At 40.4% G+C, this 19,864-nt stretch overlaps 1 protein-coding gene across 7 annotated transcripts in view; it reads right to left on the reverse strand.

Moving 5' to 3' along the window:
- Positions 1–19,864, reverse strand: part of PARN (poly(A)-specific ribonuclease) — a 184,914-nt gene that overhangs the window by 18,097 nt on the left and 146,953 nt on the right. The window contains exon 23 of one of the 7 annotated variants that reach the window (XM_055562415.1): positions 11,952–12,094. The exons of the other annotated variants lie outside the window; for them this stretch is intronic. Coding sequence (XP_055418390.1) covers positions 12,076–12,094 — 19 coding nt within the window. The 3' untranslated portion in view covers positions 11,952–12,075. Of the gene's footprint in view, positions 1–11,951; positions 12,095–19,864 lie in introns of those variants that run through there. 7 annotated transcript variants of the gene reach the window in all.

Genomic DNA, 19,864 nt, shown 5'->3' on the forward strand with positions numbered 1-19,864 from the left:
CTAACACCATACCCCACTGAAAACAAAAAGGGCTCCTCAAAGAAGAACTTGATTCCAGGGCTGGAGTAAGAGAAGCACAGAATGAGCCCAGAGTATCTTGCTATACAAGAAAGTAGGAAACTGCTCAGGAGATGATGGTGGCCTGTCACGGGGACACAGGAACCAGGAGGAAAGGGCTCCTACTGACCAAGCATGTGAGCACCAAAGTGATTTAAGGGTCAACAATACATTCTAAACCATTGAAAAAAGACAGGGACCCATGGGTCTGCATCAATACATAATAGAAAGAGGAGGGAAGAGCTCTTAATTCTGGTTAAATGGTGAGTAGGAAATGGTAAAGGTAGAAAGAGATGGAATTGGTAAATTATCCATTGGTAACCATCACATGAAGAATGACTGATGCAAAAATATCAAGAGTTGCTAAATCAGAGGAGATACTTTGATGAAGTGCAGGATATTTGCATGATCTTAAAGTGTCTCCTGAGACTGATATCCTGAGAAGGGCACAGCATCACTTCTGCAGTATTCTGGTCAGGACGTATAACTTGAATGTAATCATGAAGAAACATCAGACAAACCCAAATGAAAAAAATACCTTATTGAAAAAAAAAAGTGGGGTGAAGAGTTGGTGTCCTTCAAAAATGTCATTGTCATAAAAAAGACTAAAGAGACATTGAAAATTAGTTGCAACACATTATCACAGACTGGATCTTATACTAGAGGCAAAAAAGCTACAAAGATAATATTGGATCAAATAAAAGTGGAATATGAATAGGAGATTACTGTATTATATCAATGTAAAATTACTGAAGTTGATAACTATACCACAGTTATACCAGAGAATATCAATACCCTTAGAGTATTTAGGGATTAAAGATCATGATGTCGCTAACTTCCTCTTGGATGGCTAAGAGAAAAACAAGTGTGTTGCGGGGTGGGGTATGGAGAGAAAAAGGGAGTGCAGTGACAGAGTGTGTATACAGAGAGAGGAAGGGGAAGAGTGTGCATACAGAGAGAGGAAGGGGAAGAGTGTGCATACAGAGAGAGGAAGGGGAAGAGTGTGCATACAGAGAGAGGAAGGGGAAGAGTGTGCATACAGAGAGAGGAAGGGGAAGAAGAGACAGCATGCACACACGAAACCAAAAACGGCACACGTTAACAACAGAGGTATCTGGATAAAGAATATATGGGCGCTCTTTGCAGTATTAGTGGACTTTTTTACAGTTTGAAATTATTTCCAATATAAAAGCAAAATAAATTACTGGAGGTATTTGAGAAGCATGAGGTTCAATGAATAAGGAAAAATAGGCCCCTCCCTGGCGGTCCAGTGGTTAAGACTCCTCGCTTCCAATGCAGGGGGTATGGGTTTGATCCCTGGTCTGGAGGAGCTAAGATCCTACATGCCTCGTGGCCAAAAATCCAAAACATAAAACAGAAGCAATACTGTAACAAATTCAATAAAGACTTAAAAAAAAAAAAAAAGGTCCACATCAAAAAAAATCTTTAAAAAAAAACAAGGAAACGTGGATTTCATCTAAGGAGTATCTTCTGATGCCTGTCTACTGCAGCACATCTAGGACTGAGGTGTGTGAGTGCTTACACGCGAGTGATAAACATACCACCAACCCAGTAATACAAGGAAGCAGCTCCCTGACCCAGTAACAAAATGTCTCATTTGATACAAGTGAAAGTGAAAGTCGCTCAGTTGTGTCCGACTCTTTGCGACCCCAGGGACTGTAGCGTGCCAGGCTCCTCTGTCCGTGGGATTCTCCAGATAAGAGTATGGCAGTAAGTAGCCATTCCCTTACCAGGGCATCTTCCCAACCCAGGGATCAAACCCATGTCTCCCACATTGCAGGAGGATTCTTTATTGTGTGAGCCACCAAGGGAGCCCAAGAATACCAGAGTGGGTTGTCCTATCCCTTCTCTGGGGGATCTTCCCAACCAGGAATCAAACCAGGGTCTCTGCATCGCAGGTAGATTTGTTACCCGTGGAGTCCCTTTAGGGTCCCCCGGAGTCAGCATCCATGCTTTTTCGTTCTTCAATGCCTGGGCCCTTGTTCCTTCAGTTCATCCCCTCATTTAACCAAAATTCTATCAACATGTTGAGCATCTCCCATGGGTCTCCTCCCAACCCTGTCCAGTCCTGCTTGCTGACTCTCAGACACGGTTCCAGCTCCTTCCTACAATGTTGCCCGTGCACCCTCCCAATCTTGCCTCTCGATTCTTAAAACAGGATCTGAAGTGGTTAGTCCCTTCCTTTCCTCCTCCTCCCAGTCTCCCTTCCCCTTCAAATCCTTTCCTTCCAATGTTATCAAACATCTTCCAAAGCAGAGATCTGATCAAATATTTCCAGCTCTGAGACTTCCACTGCTTCTACTGCAAAACTGAACTGTAACTGCTTAGAGCAGCAGACAGGTTCCTCTGTCATTGAGTCCCCATAGGTTTCCCTAGCCTTATCTTTTTTTAAAATTATTATTTATTTATTTATTTTTGGCTGCGCCGGGCCCTTGTCGGTGTGAGTCGGTTTTCTCTAGCTGCGGCGAGCAGGGGTTACTCTTTGTGGTGCTGTGTGGGCTGATTCTCGTTGCAGTGGCTTCTCTCGTTGCAGGGCATGGGCTCTAGATGAGCAAGCTTCAGTAGTTGCAGCTCACGGGATTTGCTGCCTTGTGGCATGTGGGATCTTCTTGGACTAGGGATTGAACCCATGTCCCCTGCACTGGCAGGTGGATTCTTAACCACTGGACCACCAGCAAAGTCCTTCTAGCCTTCTCTTCCACGAGGCAGTTGAGTTGCAAAGACAGCATCTGTTTACCTTAATAAATTCCATGATATGCAGTTTTCCACATGGTCTGCTGTCCACCAGTGGGCTTATCAACCCCAATACACCCTGCATTTCCCATTCTGACATTGCTGTTTGTGCCAAGAGCCTATTGTCCATCTCTTCCTGCTCAAATACCACTAGCCTCGTAGAATGCTCCCTAATTCCTCTGTTCAGTGCTCCTTTTCCTCCATGCTTCTTGGAACACTCTGCTTGTCTGTCTCCAGGGGCCTTTAAGTCATATATCCTTATCATCTATAATAAACAAAACTGGGACCAATGCAGATGTCCATCAACAGGAGAACAAACAAACAAACTGCAACACGGGTATACAATGAAAGATATTCAGCACGTAACAATAAGGAATTACTCATATAAGTAACATGGGGGAATCTCAAGCACATGCTAAGTGAATAAAGCCTTCATATAAAACAGTGGGTATTTCATAATTCCACGTATATGAAATTCCAGAAAAGGCTTAATTACAGAGGAAAAAACTCGAGGAGGAAATGGGGGATGGCAGAGGCAGAGGAACCTCAACCTTTTGGAGTGATGTTAATACTCTGTATCTTTATACAGAATACACTTTTGTCAGAACTAGACCTCAACATTAGGTAGGTTTTCTATGAGTATCAGGATTGACTGCATTAATTTTAGCCTGAATTTGCAGATGATGATTTTGCAGGTGTTTGTTGGAAACATTATTTTTATCTTCATCATAGGTCACTGGGGTATTCTTGGCCCACAAAACCCATGAATGTCTAGTGTTCCTCTTGATAAACGTCTAAGAGTCTACTATATATCACAGCCTATGTGAGCACCTTGCCTCTGGGAAGTTCCTGTTTTTATATGACTTTTAATTTTACAAAGCATTTTCAGAAACATTTTCCCCAATTAATTTACAACACATTTCTTAGTTCTTTTTTTTTTTTCAGCACCCCTCAGCATGTGGAACCCACTCCAGTGTTCTTGCCTGGAGAATCCCAAGGGACGGGGGAGCCTGGTGGGCTGCCATCTATGGGGTCGCACAGAGTCGGACACGACTGAAGCAACTTAGCAGCAGCAGCATGTGGGAATATCAGTTCCCCAATCAGGGATTAGAGCAACTCCCTGTGCATTGGAAGTGAAGAGTCTTAACCAATGGACTACTAGGGAAGTCCCCATATTTTTTTTTTTTGGCTTCACTAGGTCTTTGTTGCTGTGCATGGGCTTCTCTCTAGTAGTAGAGCCAACAACAGGCTCCAGAGTGCACGGGCTCAGTAGTTGTGGCACACAGGCTTGGTTGTGGCCTTGCAGTATGTGGGATCCCTGACCAGGGATCGAACCTGCGTCCCCTGCATTGGAAGATGGATTCTTAACAACTAGATCACCAGGGAAGATCTCCAGTTCAGTTCAGTCACTCAGTGGCTCTTTGCAACCCCATGGACTGCAGCATGCCAGGACTCCCTGCCCATCACCAACTCCCAGAGTGTGCTCAAACTCATCTCCATCACGTCAGTGATGCCATCCAACCATCTCATCCTTTGCCATCCCCTTCTCTGCCTACCTTCAATCTTTCCCAGCATCAGGGTCTTTTCAAATGAGTCAGTTCTTCACATCAGGTGGCCAAAGTATTAGAGTTTCAGCTTCAACATCAGTCCTTCCAATGAATATTCAGGACTGATTTCCTTTAGGATGGACTGGTTGGATCTCCGTACTGTCCAGGAGACTCTCAAGAGTCTTCTCCAACACCACAGTTCAAAAGCATTAGTTCTTTGGTGCTTAGCTTTCTTTATGGTCCAACTCTCACATCCATACATGACTACTAGAAAAACCATAGCTTTGACTAGATGGACCTTTGTTGGCAAAGTAATGTCTCTGCTTTTTAATATGCTATCTAGGTTGGTCACAGCTTTTCTCCAAGGAGCAAGCGTCTTTTAATTTCATGGCAGTTCTTAATCTATAGTTTCTGCCTTCGAATAAGAAAGAAGCCTTTGCTCCCTAGGAAGGGCTACTGTTTACTGGACATTTTGCCTGATAAAGCCCTCATTGAGGTGTGAAATTAATACAGTTCAGATGTTTAAATGTGCGTTTGTATGAAATATCTACACTAATATAAAATTTTCTCAACTGTTACTCTTCCATTAAAAATAAAAACTGTGACTGTATCCCATATAGCTTAACTAAAACGGTTTTGGATCAAAAACAGTTTTTATTAAACACTGAAAAGATTTAGGCAGTAAGGCCTTTAAGTTTTTGATTATCCATTCTTATGGCCCAGTGTTGTGTGTGTAGACACTCAATATATGCAAGTTGATAGGCTAGTCCATTACAGATTGATTTTAAAGGTCGAAAGTCAGAATGAAAACCCAGTGAAACAACCTCCCGTGAATCTGAGCTCACTTCGCATGCAGAACTAGAACGCACAAAGTGAACTACTTTATAATGCATATCAAGTGCACATTTAAATCCATGAAAGAAGTGGTGATTAATTTAAAAAACAAAATGTTAGAGAAACAACATGGTATGTCAAAACTGAACAGTAAACCTTTCTTAGTGTCTATATGGGGGAATGCAAATGATAAGCTGGCCTGGTTACAACAGCTCTTAGGTCAAACTTAGAATTCTGCTACAAGATATCGTTAACAATGCAGCAACTACAAATCAAATTCCGGAGGGTGAATATCTCCATTAACTTCCTCCTTTTAGTAGAAAAGAAGGTTTGCTAACAGAAAGGTCACATTTATGAGCTTCTACAAACGCCTTTTTCTGTAAAACCACAAAAATTTGACTGCCTCAGGAAAAATTTCCCCTCTTTACTTTTAATTAGGGCGTTATCTACATGCAATTAAATCCACTCATTTTAAGTATACAGTTCAGTCAATTTTTATTATTTATTTGTTTGTTTGGCTGTACTGGGTCTTAGGTGTGGCGTGTGGGACCTCGTTCCCTGACCAGGCATTGAACCTGGGCTCCCTGCGTTGGGCGGGCCAAGTCTTAGCCACTGGACCACCAGACAAGTCCCCAGTTTGGTTAATTTTTGAAACTGGATGTAGCCCTGTAAGCACTGTAACAATCAAGATAGATATCAGTTTCCTTTCTCTAAAAATATTCCTTGTGCCACTTTGCACTCAATTCCCTTCCCAGCGACCACTGATCTGCCTGCAGTCCCCATAGCTTTGCTTTTCCTAATGGTTCATATAAATGAAATCATATAGTATTTAGTCTTTTCTGTTTGACTCTTATGCTTAGCATTATACTCTGAGAACCAGCCACACAGTTGGAAGGATTGATGTTTTATCCCTTTTGTTACTAAATAATATTATTTCATAGTATGGCTATACTGCAATTCATTTACTCATTTACCAGTTGATGGACGTCTGGGCTGCTTCCAATATTCTGCTACTATAAACAGGAATACTACGCACATCCGTGTAAAGGCTTTTCTGAGTTTTTTTAAATCGTGGCAGAAGACACACAACATAAAACTACCACCTTAGTGAAATTAGGTACATTTATATTATGCAAATGCCACCACCATCCTTTCCCAGAACTCTTTCCACTTAGTAAAACTGAAACTGTACCCATTAAACATGAATACCCCATTCCCTTTTCCTCCCAGGCCCTGGCAACCACCATTCTACTTCTGTCTCTATGATTTTGACTACTCTAGTAGGTACTTCATAGAAGTGGAACCATACAGTATTTGGCTTGTTTTCATTTAGCATAATGTCAAACAAGGTTCATCCATGTTGTTGTGTGGGTCAGAATTTTGTTCCTTTTTCAGGCTGAATAAAAGCCCATTGTACAGGGCTTCTCTGGTGGCTCAGTGGCAAAAAAAGAAAAAAAAAATCCATCTGCCAATGCAAGACATATGGGTTTGATCCCTGGTCTGGAAAGATCCCACACGCCATGGAGCAACCAAGCCTGTGGGCCACAGCTATTGAGCCTGTGCTCAAGAGCCTGGGAGCCCCAACTACTGAGCCCATGTGCTGCAACTGCTGGAGCCTGTGAGCCCGCGAGCCCGAGCTCCACAGCAAGAGAAGCCACTGCAATCAGAAGCCCGTGCACGGCTACTATTTAGTCCACTGTACACATACCATAGTCTGCTTATCCATTCATCTCTCAACGAACACTTGGGTTGCTTCCACACTTTAGCTGTGAAAATGCTGCTATTGACATGGGCTGTATAAATCTCTCTTCAAGTCTCTGCTTTCAATTCTTTTGGGTATATATCAAGAAGAGGAATTGGTGGGATTATACGACACATCTATTTTTAGTTTTCTGAGGAACCAGCATACTGTTTTTCACAGCAGCTGTACCAGTCTACATTCCTACCAACAGTGTACAAAGTTCCAATTCTCCTATCTTTGTTAATACTTATTTTCTAGTTTTGTATTTTTCCTAATGGGTATGAGGTGGTATCTCACTATGATTTTGCTGTGCCTTTCCCTGAAGATTAGTGACACTGAGAACCATGTGCTTGTCGGTCATCTGAATATCTTCTTTGGAGAAATTTCTGTGCAAGTTCTTTGCTCATTTTTGAATCAAGCTGTCTGATTCTTATTGCTGTTGGGTTTTAGGAATTCTCTATATACTCTAGACATTAATCCCTTATCAGATATATGGTTTGAAAATATTTTCTCCCATTCTGTGGACTGCCTTTTCACTCTGTTGTAGTGTCTTCTAATGCACAAAAGCCTTTATTAATTTTCATGAAGTCCACTTTATTTGTTTTTTGTTGCCTGTGTCTTTCATGTCATATCTAAGAAATCATTGCCAAATGCAATGTCATGAAAACTTCTCCCTACGTTTTCTTTGTTGTCTTCTCAGAGTTTTATAGTTTTAGCCCCTATGTTTATATATATATATATATATAAAATCCAGTTTGAGTTAATTTTTGTATATGGTGTTACGTTAGGGTCCAACTTCATTTTTTTCATGTGGATATAGAGTTTACTCCGGAGAAGGCAATGGCACCTCACTCCAGTGCTCTTGCCTGGAAAATCCCACGGACAGAGGAGCCTGGTAGGCTGCAGTCCATGGGGTCGCTAGAGTGGGACACGACTAAGCAACTTCACTTTCACTTTTCACTTTCATGCATTGGAGAAGGAAATGGCAACCCACTCCAGTGTTATTGCCTGGAGAATCCCAGGGATGGGGAAGCCTGGTGGGCTGCCATCTATGGGGTTGCACAGAGTCGGACACAACTGAAGTGACTTAGCAGCAGCAGCAGCATAGAGTTTACCCAACACCATTTATTCAAAAGACTGTCTCTTCTCCACTGAATGGTCTCAGAACAACCCTTGTTGAAAATCATCTGACTATTGGTGTATGTCTGTAGGCCAGAACCACACTGTTTTGATTACTGTAGCTTCATGGTGAGTTTTGATATCAGCAAGTGTTAGGTCTTCAAATTTGCTTTTCTTTTTCCAAGATTGTTTTGGCAATCAAGGATCCCCTGAGATTCTGTAAGCATTTTAGGATGGATTTTTCTGTTCCTACAAAAAATAGGTTTTTGAAAGAAATTGCATTGAATCTGTAGATCACTGACATCTTAATAGTATTCAGTCTTCAAATTCATCAACAGAGAATATGTTTTCATTTATTTAGCTCTTTAATTTCTTTTGTCATGTTTTAGAGATGGTAAGAGAGACCCACCCCTCTCTGTATTCCTCTTCTTATAAGGGCACCAATCCCATCATGAAGCCCCCCACTCTCAGGACCTCATCTAATTCTAATCACCTTCTCAAGGCCCCATCTCCTAATCCCATCTCATTGGGAGTTAGGGCTTCATCATACGAATACAGGGGTGGGGTGGGAACTTAATTCAGTCTACAACATAAGGTCACTAAGTCTTTTTTTCCATCTCTAGAAGTGTTACTGTTTTACAGTAAATGTAAATTCTTACATTTAGGCCTGCAAGGCATTTTAAGCTTAATTAGATATATGGTGGATGTAAGAGTGGAAGTTTGTTTTTTTTGCATTTGATTGAGAACAATGTGTTGTCAAAACTAACCTTTGCCTATTGCCTCAGCAGTTTCATCAGAAATTTTTAATTTTTCCAAATTCCTGACAGTTATTAATCTTAGGATTTGAGAACAAGAAATCTGAATTGCCAAATTACATATTATTCTATATTTTTCACACTTTCTTACATGATTTTAAGTAATAATGAGTTATCATGAAACACTGAATCACTTCTGTGATAGGGTTACATTAAGAAGTTTCAGGGGCTTCCCTGGTGGTCCAGTGGTTAGGAGACTGCTTGCCAATGCAGAGGACATGGGTTCGATCTCTGGTCCAGAATGATCCCACATGCCTCGAGGCAACTGCTGAGCAGGTGAGCCACAACTACTGAAACCCAAGTGTTTAGAGCCCTTGCTCCGCAACAAACAGTAGCCTCCTCACTGCAACTAGAGAAAGCCTGCGCACAGCAACAAGGACCTAGTGCTGCCAAAAATAAAATAAATAAGGAAATAAATCTTGGAAAAAAAAAGAAGTTTCAGGGGCTACTTTGGTAAAGTAAGATGTAATAATCAATGTGTGGGTTACTATTATTATGAACAAATATACTGTGACAATATCATATATTTCAATACATGTAAAAAATAATGCCCACCTGACACAGAAGTCTGATAATAAAACATTAGCACTAAATGAATGCCCAATAAATATCATTGAAAAACAGAAAGATGCCACAAGTATTTTGTATTTAAAAGTTATTCTTAAATGAGATTTTAAAACACATAAGCATTATTAGTACTTTTCATAAGACAAATGTTCCAGATGGAGAAGAGATTCTTTCAGGTAGTGCTGATGTTGATCAATCTATTCTGAGTGTGTCCAAAGCAAATACAAGTTGGGTGTTAAACTATGCACTACTTCATATAGACTCATTTTCTTCTCTAGAGATGAAAATACTTCGTGTGCTTGCCTTGATGGTTTTGCTGCTAAAATTGATACCGCTTGTCCTAATTCAGATTTTAGATCAACTGATTTCACATTGGAATATTCCACAATGACACTTATATTTTGTCTCTGCATTTTTTCTGCAGAAGTCTTTACAAAGAACTGTAACCTACAGCAAATATTCAAACACTGGAACACTACTGGATTCTATTAAGATAACGTAACATTCAGATATCCTATAAACAGTACATGGTTCAAAACTACCAAATTAAAGACTGCTTCCAAAACTTATTTCTTGGAGCAAGATTTGCAGAATTTTTATACAGTGTACTACTGTTTGTAATCTCACTAATATCTTTTTAAATTAATGTATTGCTGTGCTGGGTCTTTGTTGCTGTGTGTGGGCCTCCTCTGGTTGCGGCAAGCAGAGACTACTCTCAGGTTGTGATGTGCAGGCTTCTCATCGCGGTGGCTTCTCTTACTGCAGAGCACGGGCTCCAGTAGCCGTGACTCGTGGGCTCCAGAGCACTGCTCAGTAATTGTGGCACATGGCTCAGTCGCCCCACAGAATGTGGAATCTTCCCGGACTAAAGATCAAATCCATGTCCCCTGCATTACAGGGAGGATTCTTAACCACCGGACCACCTGGGAAGTCCAGTACATTCCTTCTTATAAGAATAAGTTAGTATTAATAGCAGACAGGGCCGCAAACACATATAACAAAGCAACAATGACAAGTGAGAATGACCAATCTGATGGTGGCCCTGTTCATCCTGTCTGCTCTAGTCCTTACTTCAAAAATGTTGACCTTAACCTTTGACATTGATTCCACTCTTGCTTTTGACTTGTCAGATCATTCCTTTGAGCTAGTAATGCCTATGCTTTTTTTTTTTTTTTTTAGTAATGCCTATGTTGATGGTTAGAACTTTAATTCCCACAGATGTTTTCCCTTTACCCTGATCTCTCAACTGATACTTCTTATGATTTGGAATAATACATAGATGTCCCTAGAAATGCCAAAAGGAACTCCTGCATGGCAACCCTACTGGAAATAAACTGATCACAAACTGGACTCTCTACTGTTTCATTATCTGCTTGTCTTTCCTTATGCCAGCACCACACTCTTTTCACCTCTAGCTTCAGTGTAAGTCCTAAAGACAAAGGTAAGTCCTGTAGCTGGCCAGGAAGTTCACCCCTTCATTTTAAAAGGGTGCGTAGTTTATAAATTCTCTCATTTGATATTTGTCTATGATCATTTGAAGCTGAACATGTATTTTCATTCCCATTTCACAAGCAAGAAACCACATCCTCAGAATAAGTGACTCCTCCCAGATTGTGTAGCTGGTTGGATAGGTCTGAGGGTGTTCTCCGAGTCTACTGCTCTTTGAAATGCTCCACAGCCTTGCCCCTCACACCAGCTCCCCAGGGCCAGTTCCTTCTGTGCAGGTCTCAACTGAGAAGAGACGCCTTGGAAAGGTGTGGCCTGCCCCCCTGAGGAGCCCAAGCAGCTGTTTGTTTTCCTTTTCCTACACATCTCTGCCTGTGTTTCATACAGATTTCGTGACTTGCTTATTCTCTCTCTCTGCCACTAGAAGGTAAGTTCAGCGAGAGCAGGATGTCATTCTCTGCTGACCTCAGGGTTCTCAGTACCCTGTGCAGGGCCTGCAGAGTTAGTCAGTGCTTTTCAGTCAAGCTGTGTTGAATGGATGAAATATGTGAATGCTCCCTGCACCAGACTAATAAGCCAAGTGATAAATACCAGACTGCTTATCCTGTCCTGAATTATACATAATACTAACATGGTTTACTGTCTAGGACAGTAAGTTCCCTACATATGAACCTTCAAGTTGCGAACTTTCAAAGGTGTAATGTGCCTCCCGTCAGCATCAGGAATGAGTGAAATTGCGTGTGTTATTTGTGTGAAAGGTATTATAAACCCGTTACAGGACAGGACTCTAGCTGGTTGTGTTAGCTGGGTACCTAGGCTAACTTTGTTGGATTTAACAAACTGGACTTGTGAATGCACTCTTGGAAAAGAACTCATTCGTATGTAGGGGACTTACTGTACACAGTCAACTTCCCCAGAATGCCTAGAAAAAAGCGCACACCCCACAAGAAAAGAGCCAAGGGAAAGAAGAGGTGTCCCACTGTGCAAACTACCGCACTCCGCAAAATGAACTGGAAAAATCTGGGGAAGTGGGAGCTAGAAAATGCATTTTTATTGTTTTCACAATCTCCCGGGCTGAATTCAAATTCCAGCAGCATGACTGTTTCTGAGTCTGCAGGCATGGTCCGGGTGGATGAGAGGAGGATGCCACAGAGCCTAGACTCAATTCAGAAGGCAGTTCCTTAAAAACTGCTGATCAACTGTGATTCTTATTTCTAAAAAAGAAGTTTGAGTTTGAAAAGCAAAATTAAGTATGGTACATCTGTATGATGGCTACCCAGGAATAAAGGCTGTCACTTGTGGAATGAATGGTGGTGGGTGGGGAGGATATATGAATGTGTTGCATGAGTATGTGCTCAGCCCTAGGCATAATGTTTATTTATAAATTAGCATAAAGGAGACAAAAATTGGTTCTGGGTTACAAAAAAATGAATGGCATGCAATTAGAAATACATTTTACAAGAACATAGCCTGAACCTGGTTAAATAGTCCCCTATTCCTAACTTACTTTAATTCAATATAGAAAAGATTGATAACAAACACAAACAACATTAATACTAACTCCTAAATTTAAGAATTTAGACTCAACGTACAACTAATTGAAGCTGAATTCAGAATATTTGGCATTCTCAGGGGCTAGGAAAAAATTTAATTTTGCAACTAAAATTTACTTTTGCCTCCAATGAAAGGGTTTACTAATCATACCAGTAATATTGGGCTTCCCAGGTAGTTCAGAGGGTAAAGAGTTTGCCTGCAATGCAGGAAACCTGGGTTTGATCCCCAGGTTGAGAAGATCCCCTGGAGAAGAGAATGGCTACTCGCTCCAGTATTCCTGCCTGGAGAATTCCATAGACAGAGGGGCCTGGTGGGTTACAGTCCATAGGGCCACAAAGAGCTGGACATGACGAGCAAGTTAGCACGCACAGAGCACCAACAATCAAACCTAAACGACTCCCCTCACCATACCAAAAGCTCAACTATTTTAGAAAATGAACTGCTTTTTAACAACTTCCAGGAAGTTAAACATGACCAATTGAACACAAGGATTTATCCGTAGAGAGACAGAAATATCCTTGCAAAGGCACTGAAGAGGAGAGGCAGTGGGAGAGGATGCGATGTGTGCTCACCTTGGAGACACGATCTTTGGAGATGACACGTAAGGATAGGAGTCCCACAAAACACTGCATAGCGGGGCAAACAAATCTAAGTGTTGTATAAAAAGCTGGTTCGCCCAATAGAGCTCCGCATAGTATAGGCAAATAACAGGCCCCAGATTCCTGTAGGTAAAAAGGACTGTGCTATGCCAAGAGGGAGAGGCTGTTCTAGGACCCCCACCCCATTCCTGTGAAGCCAGGGGGCCAGCATTCCCCCAAGGTCAACAGAAGCTGGGGAGGAGGTTTTGGCTCTGGAGAAACTGATCCCCTCAGAGAGGCACCAGGTCCAGGAGTGGAGAGCGGGACTGAGTTGGGCAATAAGAACTGACTAACAGAGGAAGGAGGGCTTCCCGGGTAGCTCAGCTGGTAAAGAATCCACCTGCATTGCAGGAGGCCCGGGTTTGATCCCTGGGTCGGGAAGTTCCCCTGGAGAAGGGATAGGCTACCCACTCCAGTGTTCTTGGGCTTCCCTGGTGACTTAGATGGTAAAGAATCTGCTGGCAATGAAAGAGACCTGGGTTTGATCCCTGGGTTGGTAAGATCCCCCGGAGAAGGGCATGGCAACCCAATCCAGTATTCTTGCCTGGAGAATCCCCACAGACAGAGGAGCCTGGTGGGCTACAGTCCATGGGGTTGCAAAGAGTCAGACATGACTGAGCAACTAAGCACAGCACAACAGAGGAAGGAATATCCCCCTTAGTATACTAAGAAGTGAGCCTCCAGGGCACCAGGAGTCAGGTCATCTCCCAGAAGCTACAAATTAGAAAATCAATCTCTAAAAGAACTCAGTCCTTAGAGTTAGTATCACACTTAACCTGGAAAGCTTTTGCCCTAAGATCAGGAACAAGGCACAGATATTGACTCTCACCACTTCTATTCAAAACTGTACTAGAGACTCTTGCCAGAGAAATAAGGCAAGAAAAAGAAATGAAATTCATAACGTCCTTTGGACAGAGAGAAATACAAATGCCTTTTTTTTTTCTTAACAGATTGTCTAAACAGAAAACACCAAATACTCTACAAAAAGGTTATTTAAAAAAGTGAATTTAGTAAGATTCAAGGATACAAGGTCAAAATAGACAAATCAACTGTATTTTTTATATCAGCAGTGAATGACCAGAAATTGAACCTTAAAATGTATGACTTACAAAAAAAAATATGACTTACTGTAGCATCAAAAAGTAAAATACTTAAGGACAACTCTAATAAAGCATAAGTAAAATCTGCATGCTGAAAACTACAATACAGTGATGTGAGAAATCAAAGTAAACCTAAGTGAAAATATACACTGTGTTCATGGGTGAGAAGACTCAATATAGTTCAGCTGTTAACTCTCCCCCAAATGATCTTATATTAATAGATTCAACAAAATCCCAAAGTTCTAGCAGACTTTTTATAGAAATAAACCAATTGACTAAACTTTCTGTGCAAAAGCAAAGGACTTGGGATAAGCATTTTTTTTTTTAAGAAGAAAATGGTTGAAGGATCTCCTGTGTGATTTCAAGGCTCACTATAAAGCTTTAGCATAAATCGAGACACTGTAGCACTGGCATAAGGAAAGACATGCAGATCAATGGAATATAACAGAGTCTAGAAACAGACCACACGCATATGGCCAACTGGTTTTTGACAAAGGAATCAAGGTAATTCAATAAAGGACAGTATTCTCAAAAAATGGTGCCAGAACAAATGGACACCTATATGCAAAAAATGAAACTGTATTCATGCCTCATTCTGTACATAAAAATCAACTGGAAATAGATCATATGCCTAAACATAAACTTACAGAAAAAAAAGAAAGAAAATCCTTATGACCCTAGTTTAGGCAAAGATTTCTTATGTACACTGGAAAAAGCACAAGCCCTAAAGAAAAGCATGAGTCTCAGAGAAAAGATACGCAATTACAAAGCCAGCTTCTCACCTCACCACTCTACAAGGAGAAACCATCAGTAAGTTCTGCCTCCAAGAACTTCTCATCCCTTTTCAGTTCTTTCTTAAACAATATTGAAAGTGAAAGTGTTAGTTGCTCAGTCGTCTCTGACTCTGTAATCCTATGGACTGTAGCCCACCAGGCTCTATCCATGGGATTCTCCAGGTAAAAATACTGGAGTGGCTTGACACGCCCTTCTCCAAGGTGATCTTCCCAACCCAGGGATTGAACCCACATCCCTTACGTCTCCTACACTGGCAGGTGGGTTCTTTACCACTGGTGCCACAATACTGGATGGCCAAAAATAAAAATAGTCAAGCCTTTGAAGGAAGTCTTTGAGAGACAAAACCCAAAACACACCAGTATTGAGAGAGAAAAAACGGAGGAAACAATGCAGGGAGCTGAGGGAAACTTACCGTGACTGGACAAGACTACCGTATTTGGAAGTCAATGGACACAGAAAAATGAAGACATAGCAATAAGCATATTACTTGGATATCACTTGGAAAGAAGGTAAATTATCAAATGAAAAGAGCTGAAAGTGATTGCCTCTGAGGGACAGAATGGGGGTGACAGGGGACTGCCGCTTTTTATTATAATTTTTTTGTTGTTGTTGTTCAATTTATTTTATTTTTAAACTTTACATAATTGTATTAGTTTTGCCAAATATCAAAATGAATCCGCCACAGGTATACACGTGTTCCCCATCCTGAATCCTCCTCCCTCCTCCCTCCCCATTCCATCCCTCTGGGTCGTCCCAGTGCACCAGCCCCAAGCATCCAGTATCGTGCATCGAACCTGGACTGGCAACTCGTTTCATACATGATATTTTACATGTTTCAATGCCATTCTCCCAAATCTTCCCACCCTCTCCCTCTCTCACAGAGTCCATGAGACCGTTCTATACATCAGTGTCTCTTTTGCTGTCTCGTACACAGGGTTATTGTTACCATCTTTCTAAATTCCATATATATGCATTAGTATACTGTACTGGTGTTTTTCTTTCTGGCTTACCTCACTCTGTATAATAGGCTCCAGTTTCATCCACCTCATTAGAACTGATTCAAATGTATTCTTTTTAATGGCTGAGTAATACTCCATTGTGTATATGTACCACAGCTTTCTTATCCATTCATCTGCTGGTGGACATCTAGGTTGTTTCCATGTCCTGGCTATTATAAACAGTGCTGCGATGAACATTGGGGTACACGTGTCTCTTTCCCTTCTGGTTTCCTCTGTGTGTATGCCCAGCAGTGGGATTGCTGGATCATAAGGCAGTTCTATTTCCAGTTTTTTAAGGAATCTCCACACTGTTCTCCATAGTGGCTGTACTAGTTTGCATTCCCACCAACAGTGTAAGAGGGTTCCCTTTTCTCCACACCCTCTCCAGCATTTATTACTTGTAGACTTTTGGATCGCAGCCATTCTGGTGTGAAATGGTACCTCATAGTGGTTTTGATTTGCATTTCTCTGATAATGAGTGATGTTGAGCATCTTTTCATGTGTTTGTTAGCCATCTGTATGTCTTCTTTGGAGAAATGTCTGTTTAGTTCTTTGGCCCATTTTTTGATTGGGTCATTTATTTTTCTGGAGTTGAGCTGTAGGAGTTGCTTGTATATTCTCGAGATTAGTTGTTTGTCAGTTGCTTCATTTGCTATTATCTTCTCCCATTCTGAAGGCTGTCTTTTCACCTTGCTAATAGTTTCCTTTGATGTGCAGAAGCTTTTAAGGTTAATTAGATCCCATTTGTTTATTTTTCTTTTATTTCCAATATTCTGGGAGGTGGGTCATAGAGGATCCTGCTGTGATGTATGTCAGAGAGTGTTTTGCCTATGTTCTCCTCTAGGAGTTTTATAGTTTCTGGTCTTACGTTTAGATCTTTAATCCATTTTGAGTTTATTTTTGTGTATGGTGTTAGAAAGTGTTCTAGTTTCATTCTTTTACAAGTGGTTGACCAGATTTCCCAGCACCACTTGTTAAAGAGAGTGTCTTTAATCCATTGTATATTCTTGCCTCCTTTGTCAAAGATAAGGTGTCCATATGTATGTGGATTTATCTCTGGGCTTTCTATTTTGTTCCATTGATCTATATTTCTGTCTTTGTGCCAGTACCATACTGTCTTGATAACTGTGGCTTTGTAGTAGAGCCTGAAGTCAGGTAGGTTGATTCCTCCAGTTCCATTCTTCTTTCTCAAGATCGCTTTGGCTATTCAAGGTTTTTTGTAGTTCCATACAAATTGTGAAATTATTTGTTCTAGCTCTGTGAAGAATGCTGTTGGTAGCTTGATAGGGATTGCATTGAATCTATAGATTGCTTTGGGTAGTATACTCATTTTCACTATATTGATTCTTCCAATCCATGAACATGGTATATTTCTCCATCTGTTAGTGTCCTCTTTGATTTCTTTCACCAGTGTTTTAAAGTTTTCTATATATAGGACTTTAGTTTCTTTAGGTAGATATATTCCTAAGTATTTTATTCTTTCCGTTGCAATGGTGAATGGAATTGTTTCCTTAATTTCTCTTTCTGTTTTCTCATTATTAGTGTATAGGAATGCAAGTGATTTCTGTGTGTTGATTTTATATCCTGCAACTTTACTATAGTCATTGATTAGTTCTAGTAATTTTCTGGTGGAGTCTTGAGGGTTTTCTATGTAGAGGATCATGTCATCTGCAAACAGTGAGAGCTTTACTTCTTCTTTTCCAATTTGGATTCCTTTTATTTTTTTTTCTGCTCTGATTGCTGTGGCCAAAACTTCCAAAACTATGTTGAAGAGTAATGGTGAAAGTGGGCACCCTTGTCTTGTTCCTGACTTTAGAGGAAATGCTTTCAATTTTTCAACACTGAGGATAATGTTTGCTGTGGGTTTGTCATATATAGCTTTTATTATGTTGAGGTATGTTCCTTCTATTCCTGCTTTCTGGAGAGTTTTGATCATAAATGGATGTTGAATTTTGTCAAAGGCTTTCTCTGCATCTATTGAGATAATCATATGGTTTTTATTTTTCAATTTGTTAATGTGGTGTATTACATTGATTTGCGGATATTGAAGAATCCTTGCATCCCTGGGATAAAGCCCACTTGGTCATGGTGTATGATCTTTTTAATGTGTTGTTGGATTCTGATTGCTAGAATTTTGTTAAGGATTTTTGCATCTATGTTCATCAGTGATATTGGCCTGTAGTTTTCTTTTTTTGTGGGATCTTTGTCAGGTTTTGGTATTAGGGTGATGGTGGCCTCATAGAATGAGTTTGGAAGTTTACCATCCTCTGCAATTTTCTGGAAGAGCTTGAACAGGATAGGTGTTAGTTCTTCTCTAAATTTTTGGTAGAATTCAGCTGTGAAACCGTCTGGACCTGGGCTTTTGTTTGCTGGAAGATTTTTGATTACAGTTTCAATTTCCATGCTTGTGATGGGTCTGTTAAGATTTTCTATTTCTTCCTGGTCGAGTTTTGGAAAGTTGTACTTTTCTAAGAATTTGTCCATTTCTTCCATGTTGTCCATTTTATTGGCATATAATTGTTGATAGTACTCTCTTATGATCCTTTGTATTTCTGTGTTGTCTGTTGTGATCTCTCCATTTTCATTTCTAATTTTATTGATTTGATTTTTATCCCTTTGTTTCCTGATGAGTCTGGCTAATGGTTTGTCAATTTTATTTATCCTTTCAAAAAACCAGCTTTTGGTTTTGTTGATTTTTGCTATGATCTCTTTTGTTTCTTTTGCATTTATTTCTGCTCTAAGTTTTAAGATTTCTTTCCTTCTACTAACCCTGGGGTTCTTCATTTCTTCCTTTTCTAGTTGCTTTAGGTGTAGAGATAGGTTATTTATTTGACTTTTTTCTTGTTTCTTGAGGGTGTGCCTGTATTGCTATGAACTTTCCCCTTAGGACTGCTTTTACCATGTCCCACAGGTTTTGGGTTGTTGTGTTTTCATTTTCATTTGTTTCTATGCAAATTTTGATTTCTTTTTTGATTTCTTCTGTGATTTGTTGGTTATTCAGCAGCGTGTTGTTCAGCCTCCATATGTTGGAATTTTTAATAGTTTTTCTCTTGTAATTGAAATCTAATCTTACTGCATTGTGGTCAGAAAAGATGCTTGGAATGATTTCTATTTTTTTGAATTTACCAAGGCTAGCTTTATGGCCCAGGATGTGATCTATCCTGGAGAAGGTTCCATGTGCGCTTGAGAAAACGGTGAAATTCATTGTTTTGGGATGAAATGTCCTATAGATATCAATTAGGTCTAACTGGTCTATTGTATCATTTAAAGTTTGTGTTTCCTTGTTAATTTTCTGTTTATTTGATCTATCCATAGGTGTGAGTGGGGTATTAAAGTCTCCCACTATTATTGTGTTTTGGTTAATTTCTCCTTTCATACTTGTTAGCATTTGTCTTACATACTGCGGTGCTCCCATGTTGGGTGCATATATATTTATAATTGTTATATCTTCTTCTGGGATTGATCCTTTGATCATTATGTAGTGACCATCTTTGTCTCTTTTCACAGTCTTTGTTTTAAAGTCTATTTTATCTGATATGAGTATTGCTACTCCTGCTTTCTTTTGGTCCCTATTTGCATGGAAAATCTTTTTCCAGCCCTTCACTTTCAGTCTGTATGTGTCCCCTGTTTTGAGGTGGGTCTCTTGTAGACAACATATGTAGGGGTCTTGTTTTTGTATCCATTCAGCCAGTCTTTGTCTTTTGGTTGGGGCATTCAACCCATTTACGTTTAAGGTAATTACTGATAAGTATGATCCCGTTGCCATTTACTTTATTGTTTTGGGTTTGAATTTATACACCGTTTTTGTGTTTCCTGTCTAGAGAATATCCTTTAGTATTTGTTGGAGAGCTGGTCTGGTGGTGCAGAATTCTCTCAGCTTTTGCTTGTCTGAAAAGCTT

The sequence above is a fragment of the Bubalus kerabau genome, chromosome 23 (assembly GCF_029407905.1).
Source record: "Bubalus kerabau isolate K-KA32 ecotype Philippines breed swamp buffalo chromosome 23, PCC_UOA_SB_1v2, whole genome shotgun sequence".
Lineage (NCBI taxonomy): Eukaryota > Metazoa > Chordata > Mammalia > Artiodactyla > Bovidae > Bubalus > Bubalus kerabau.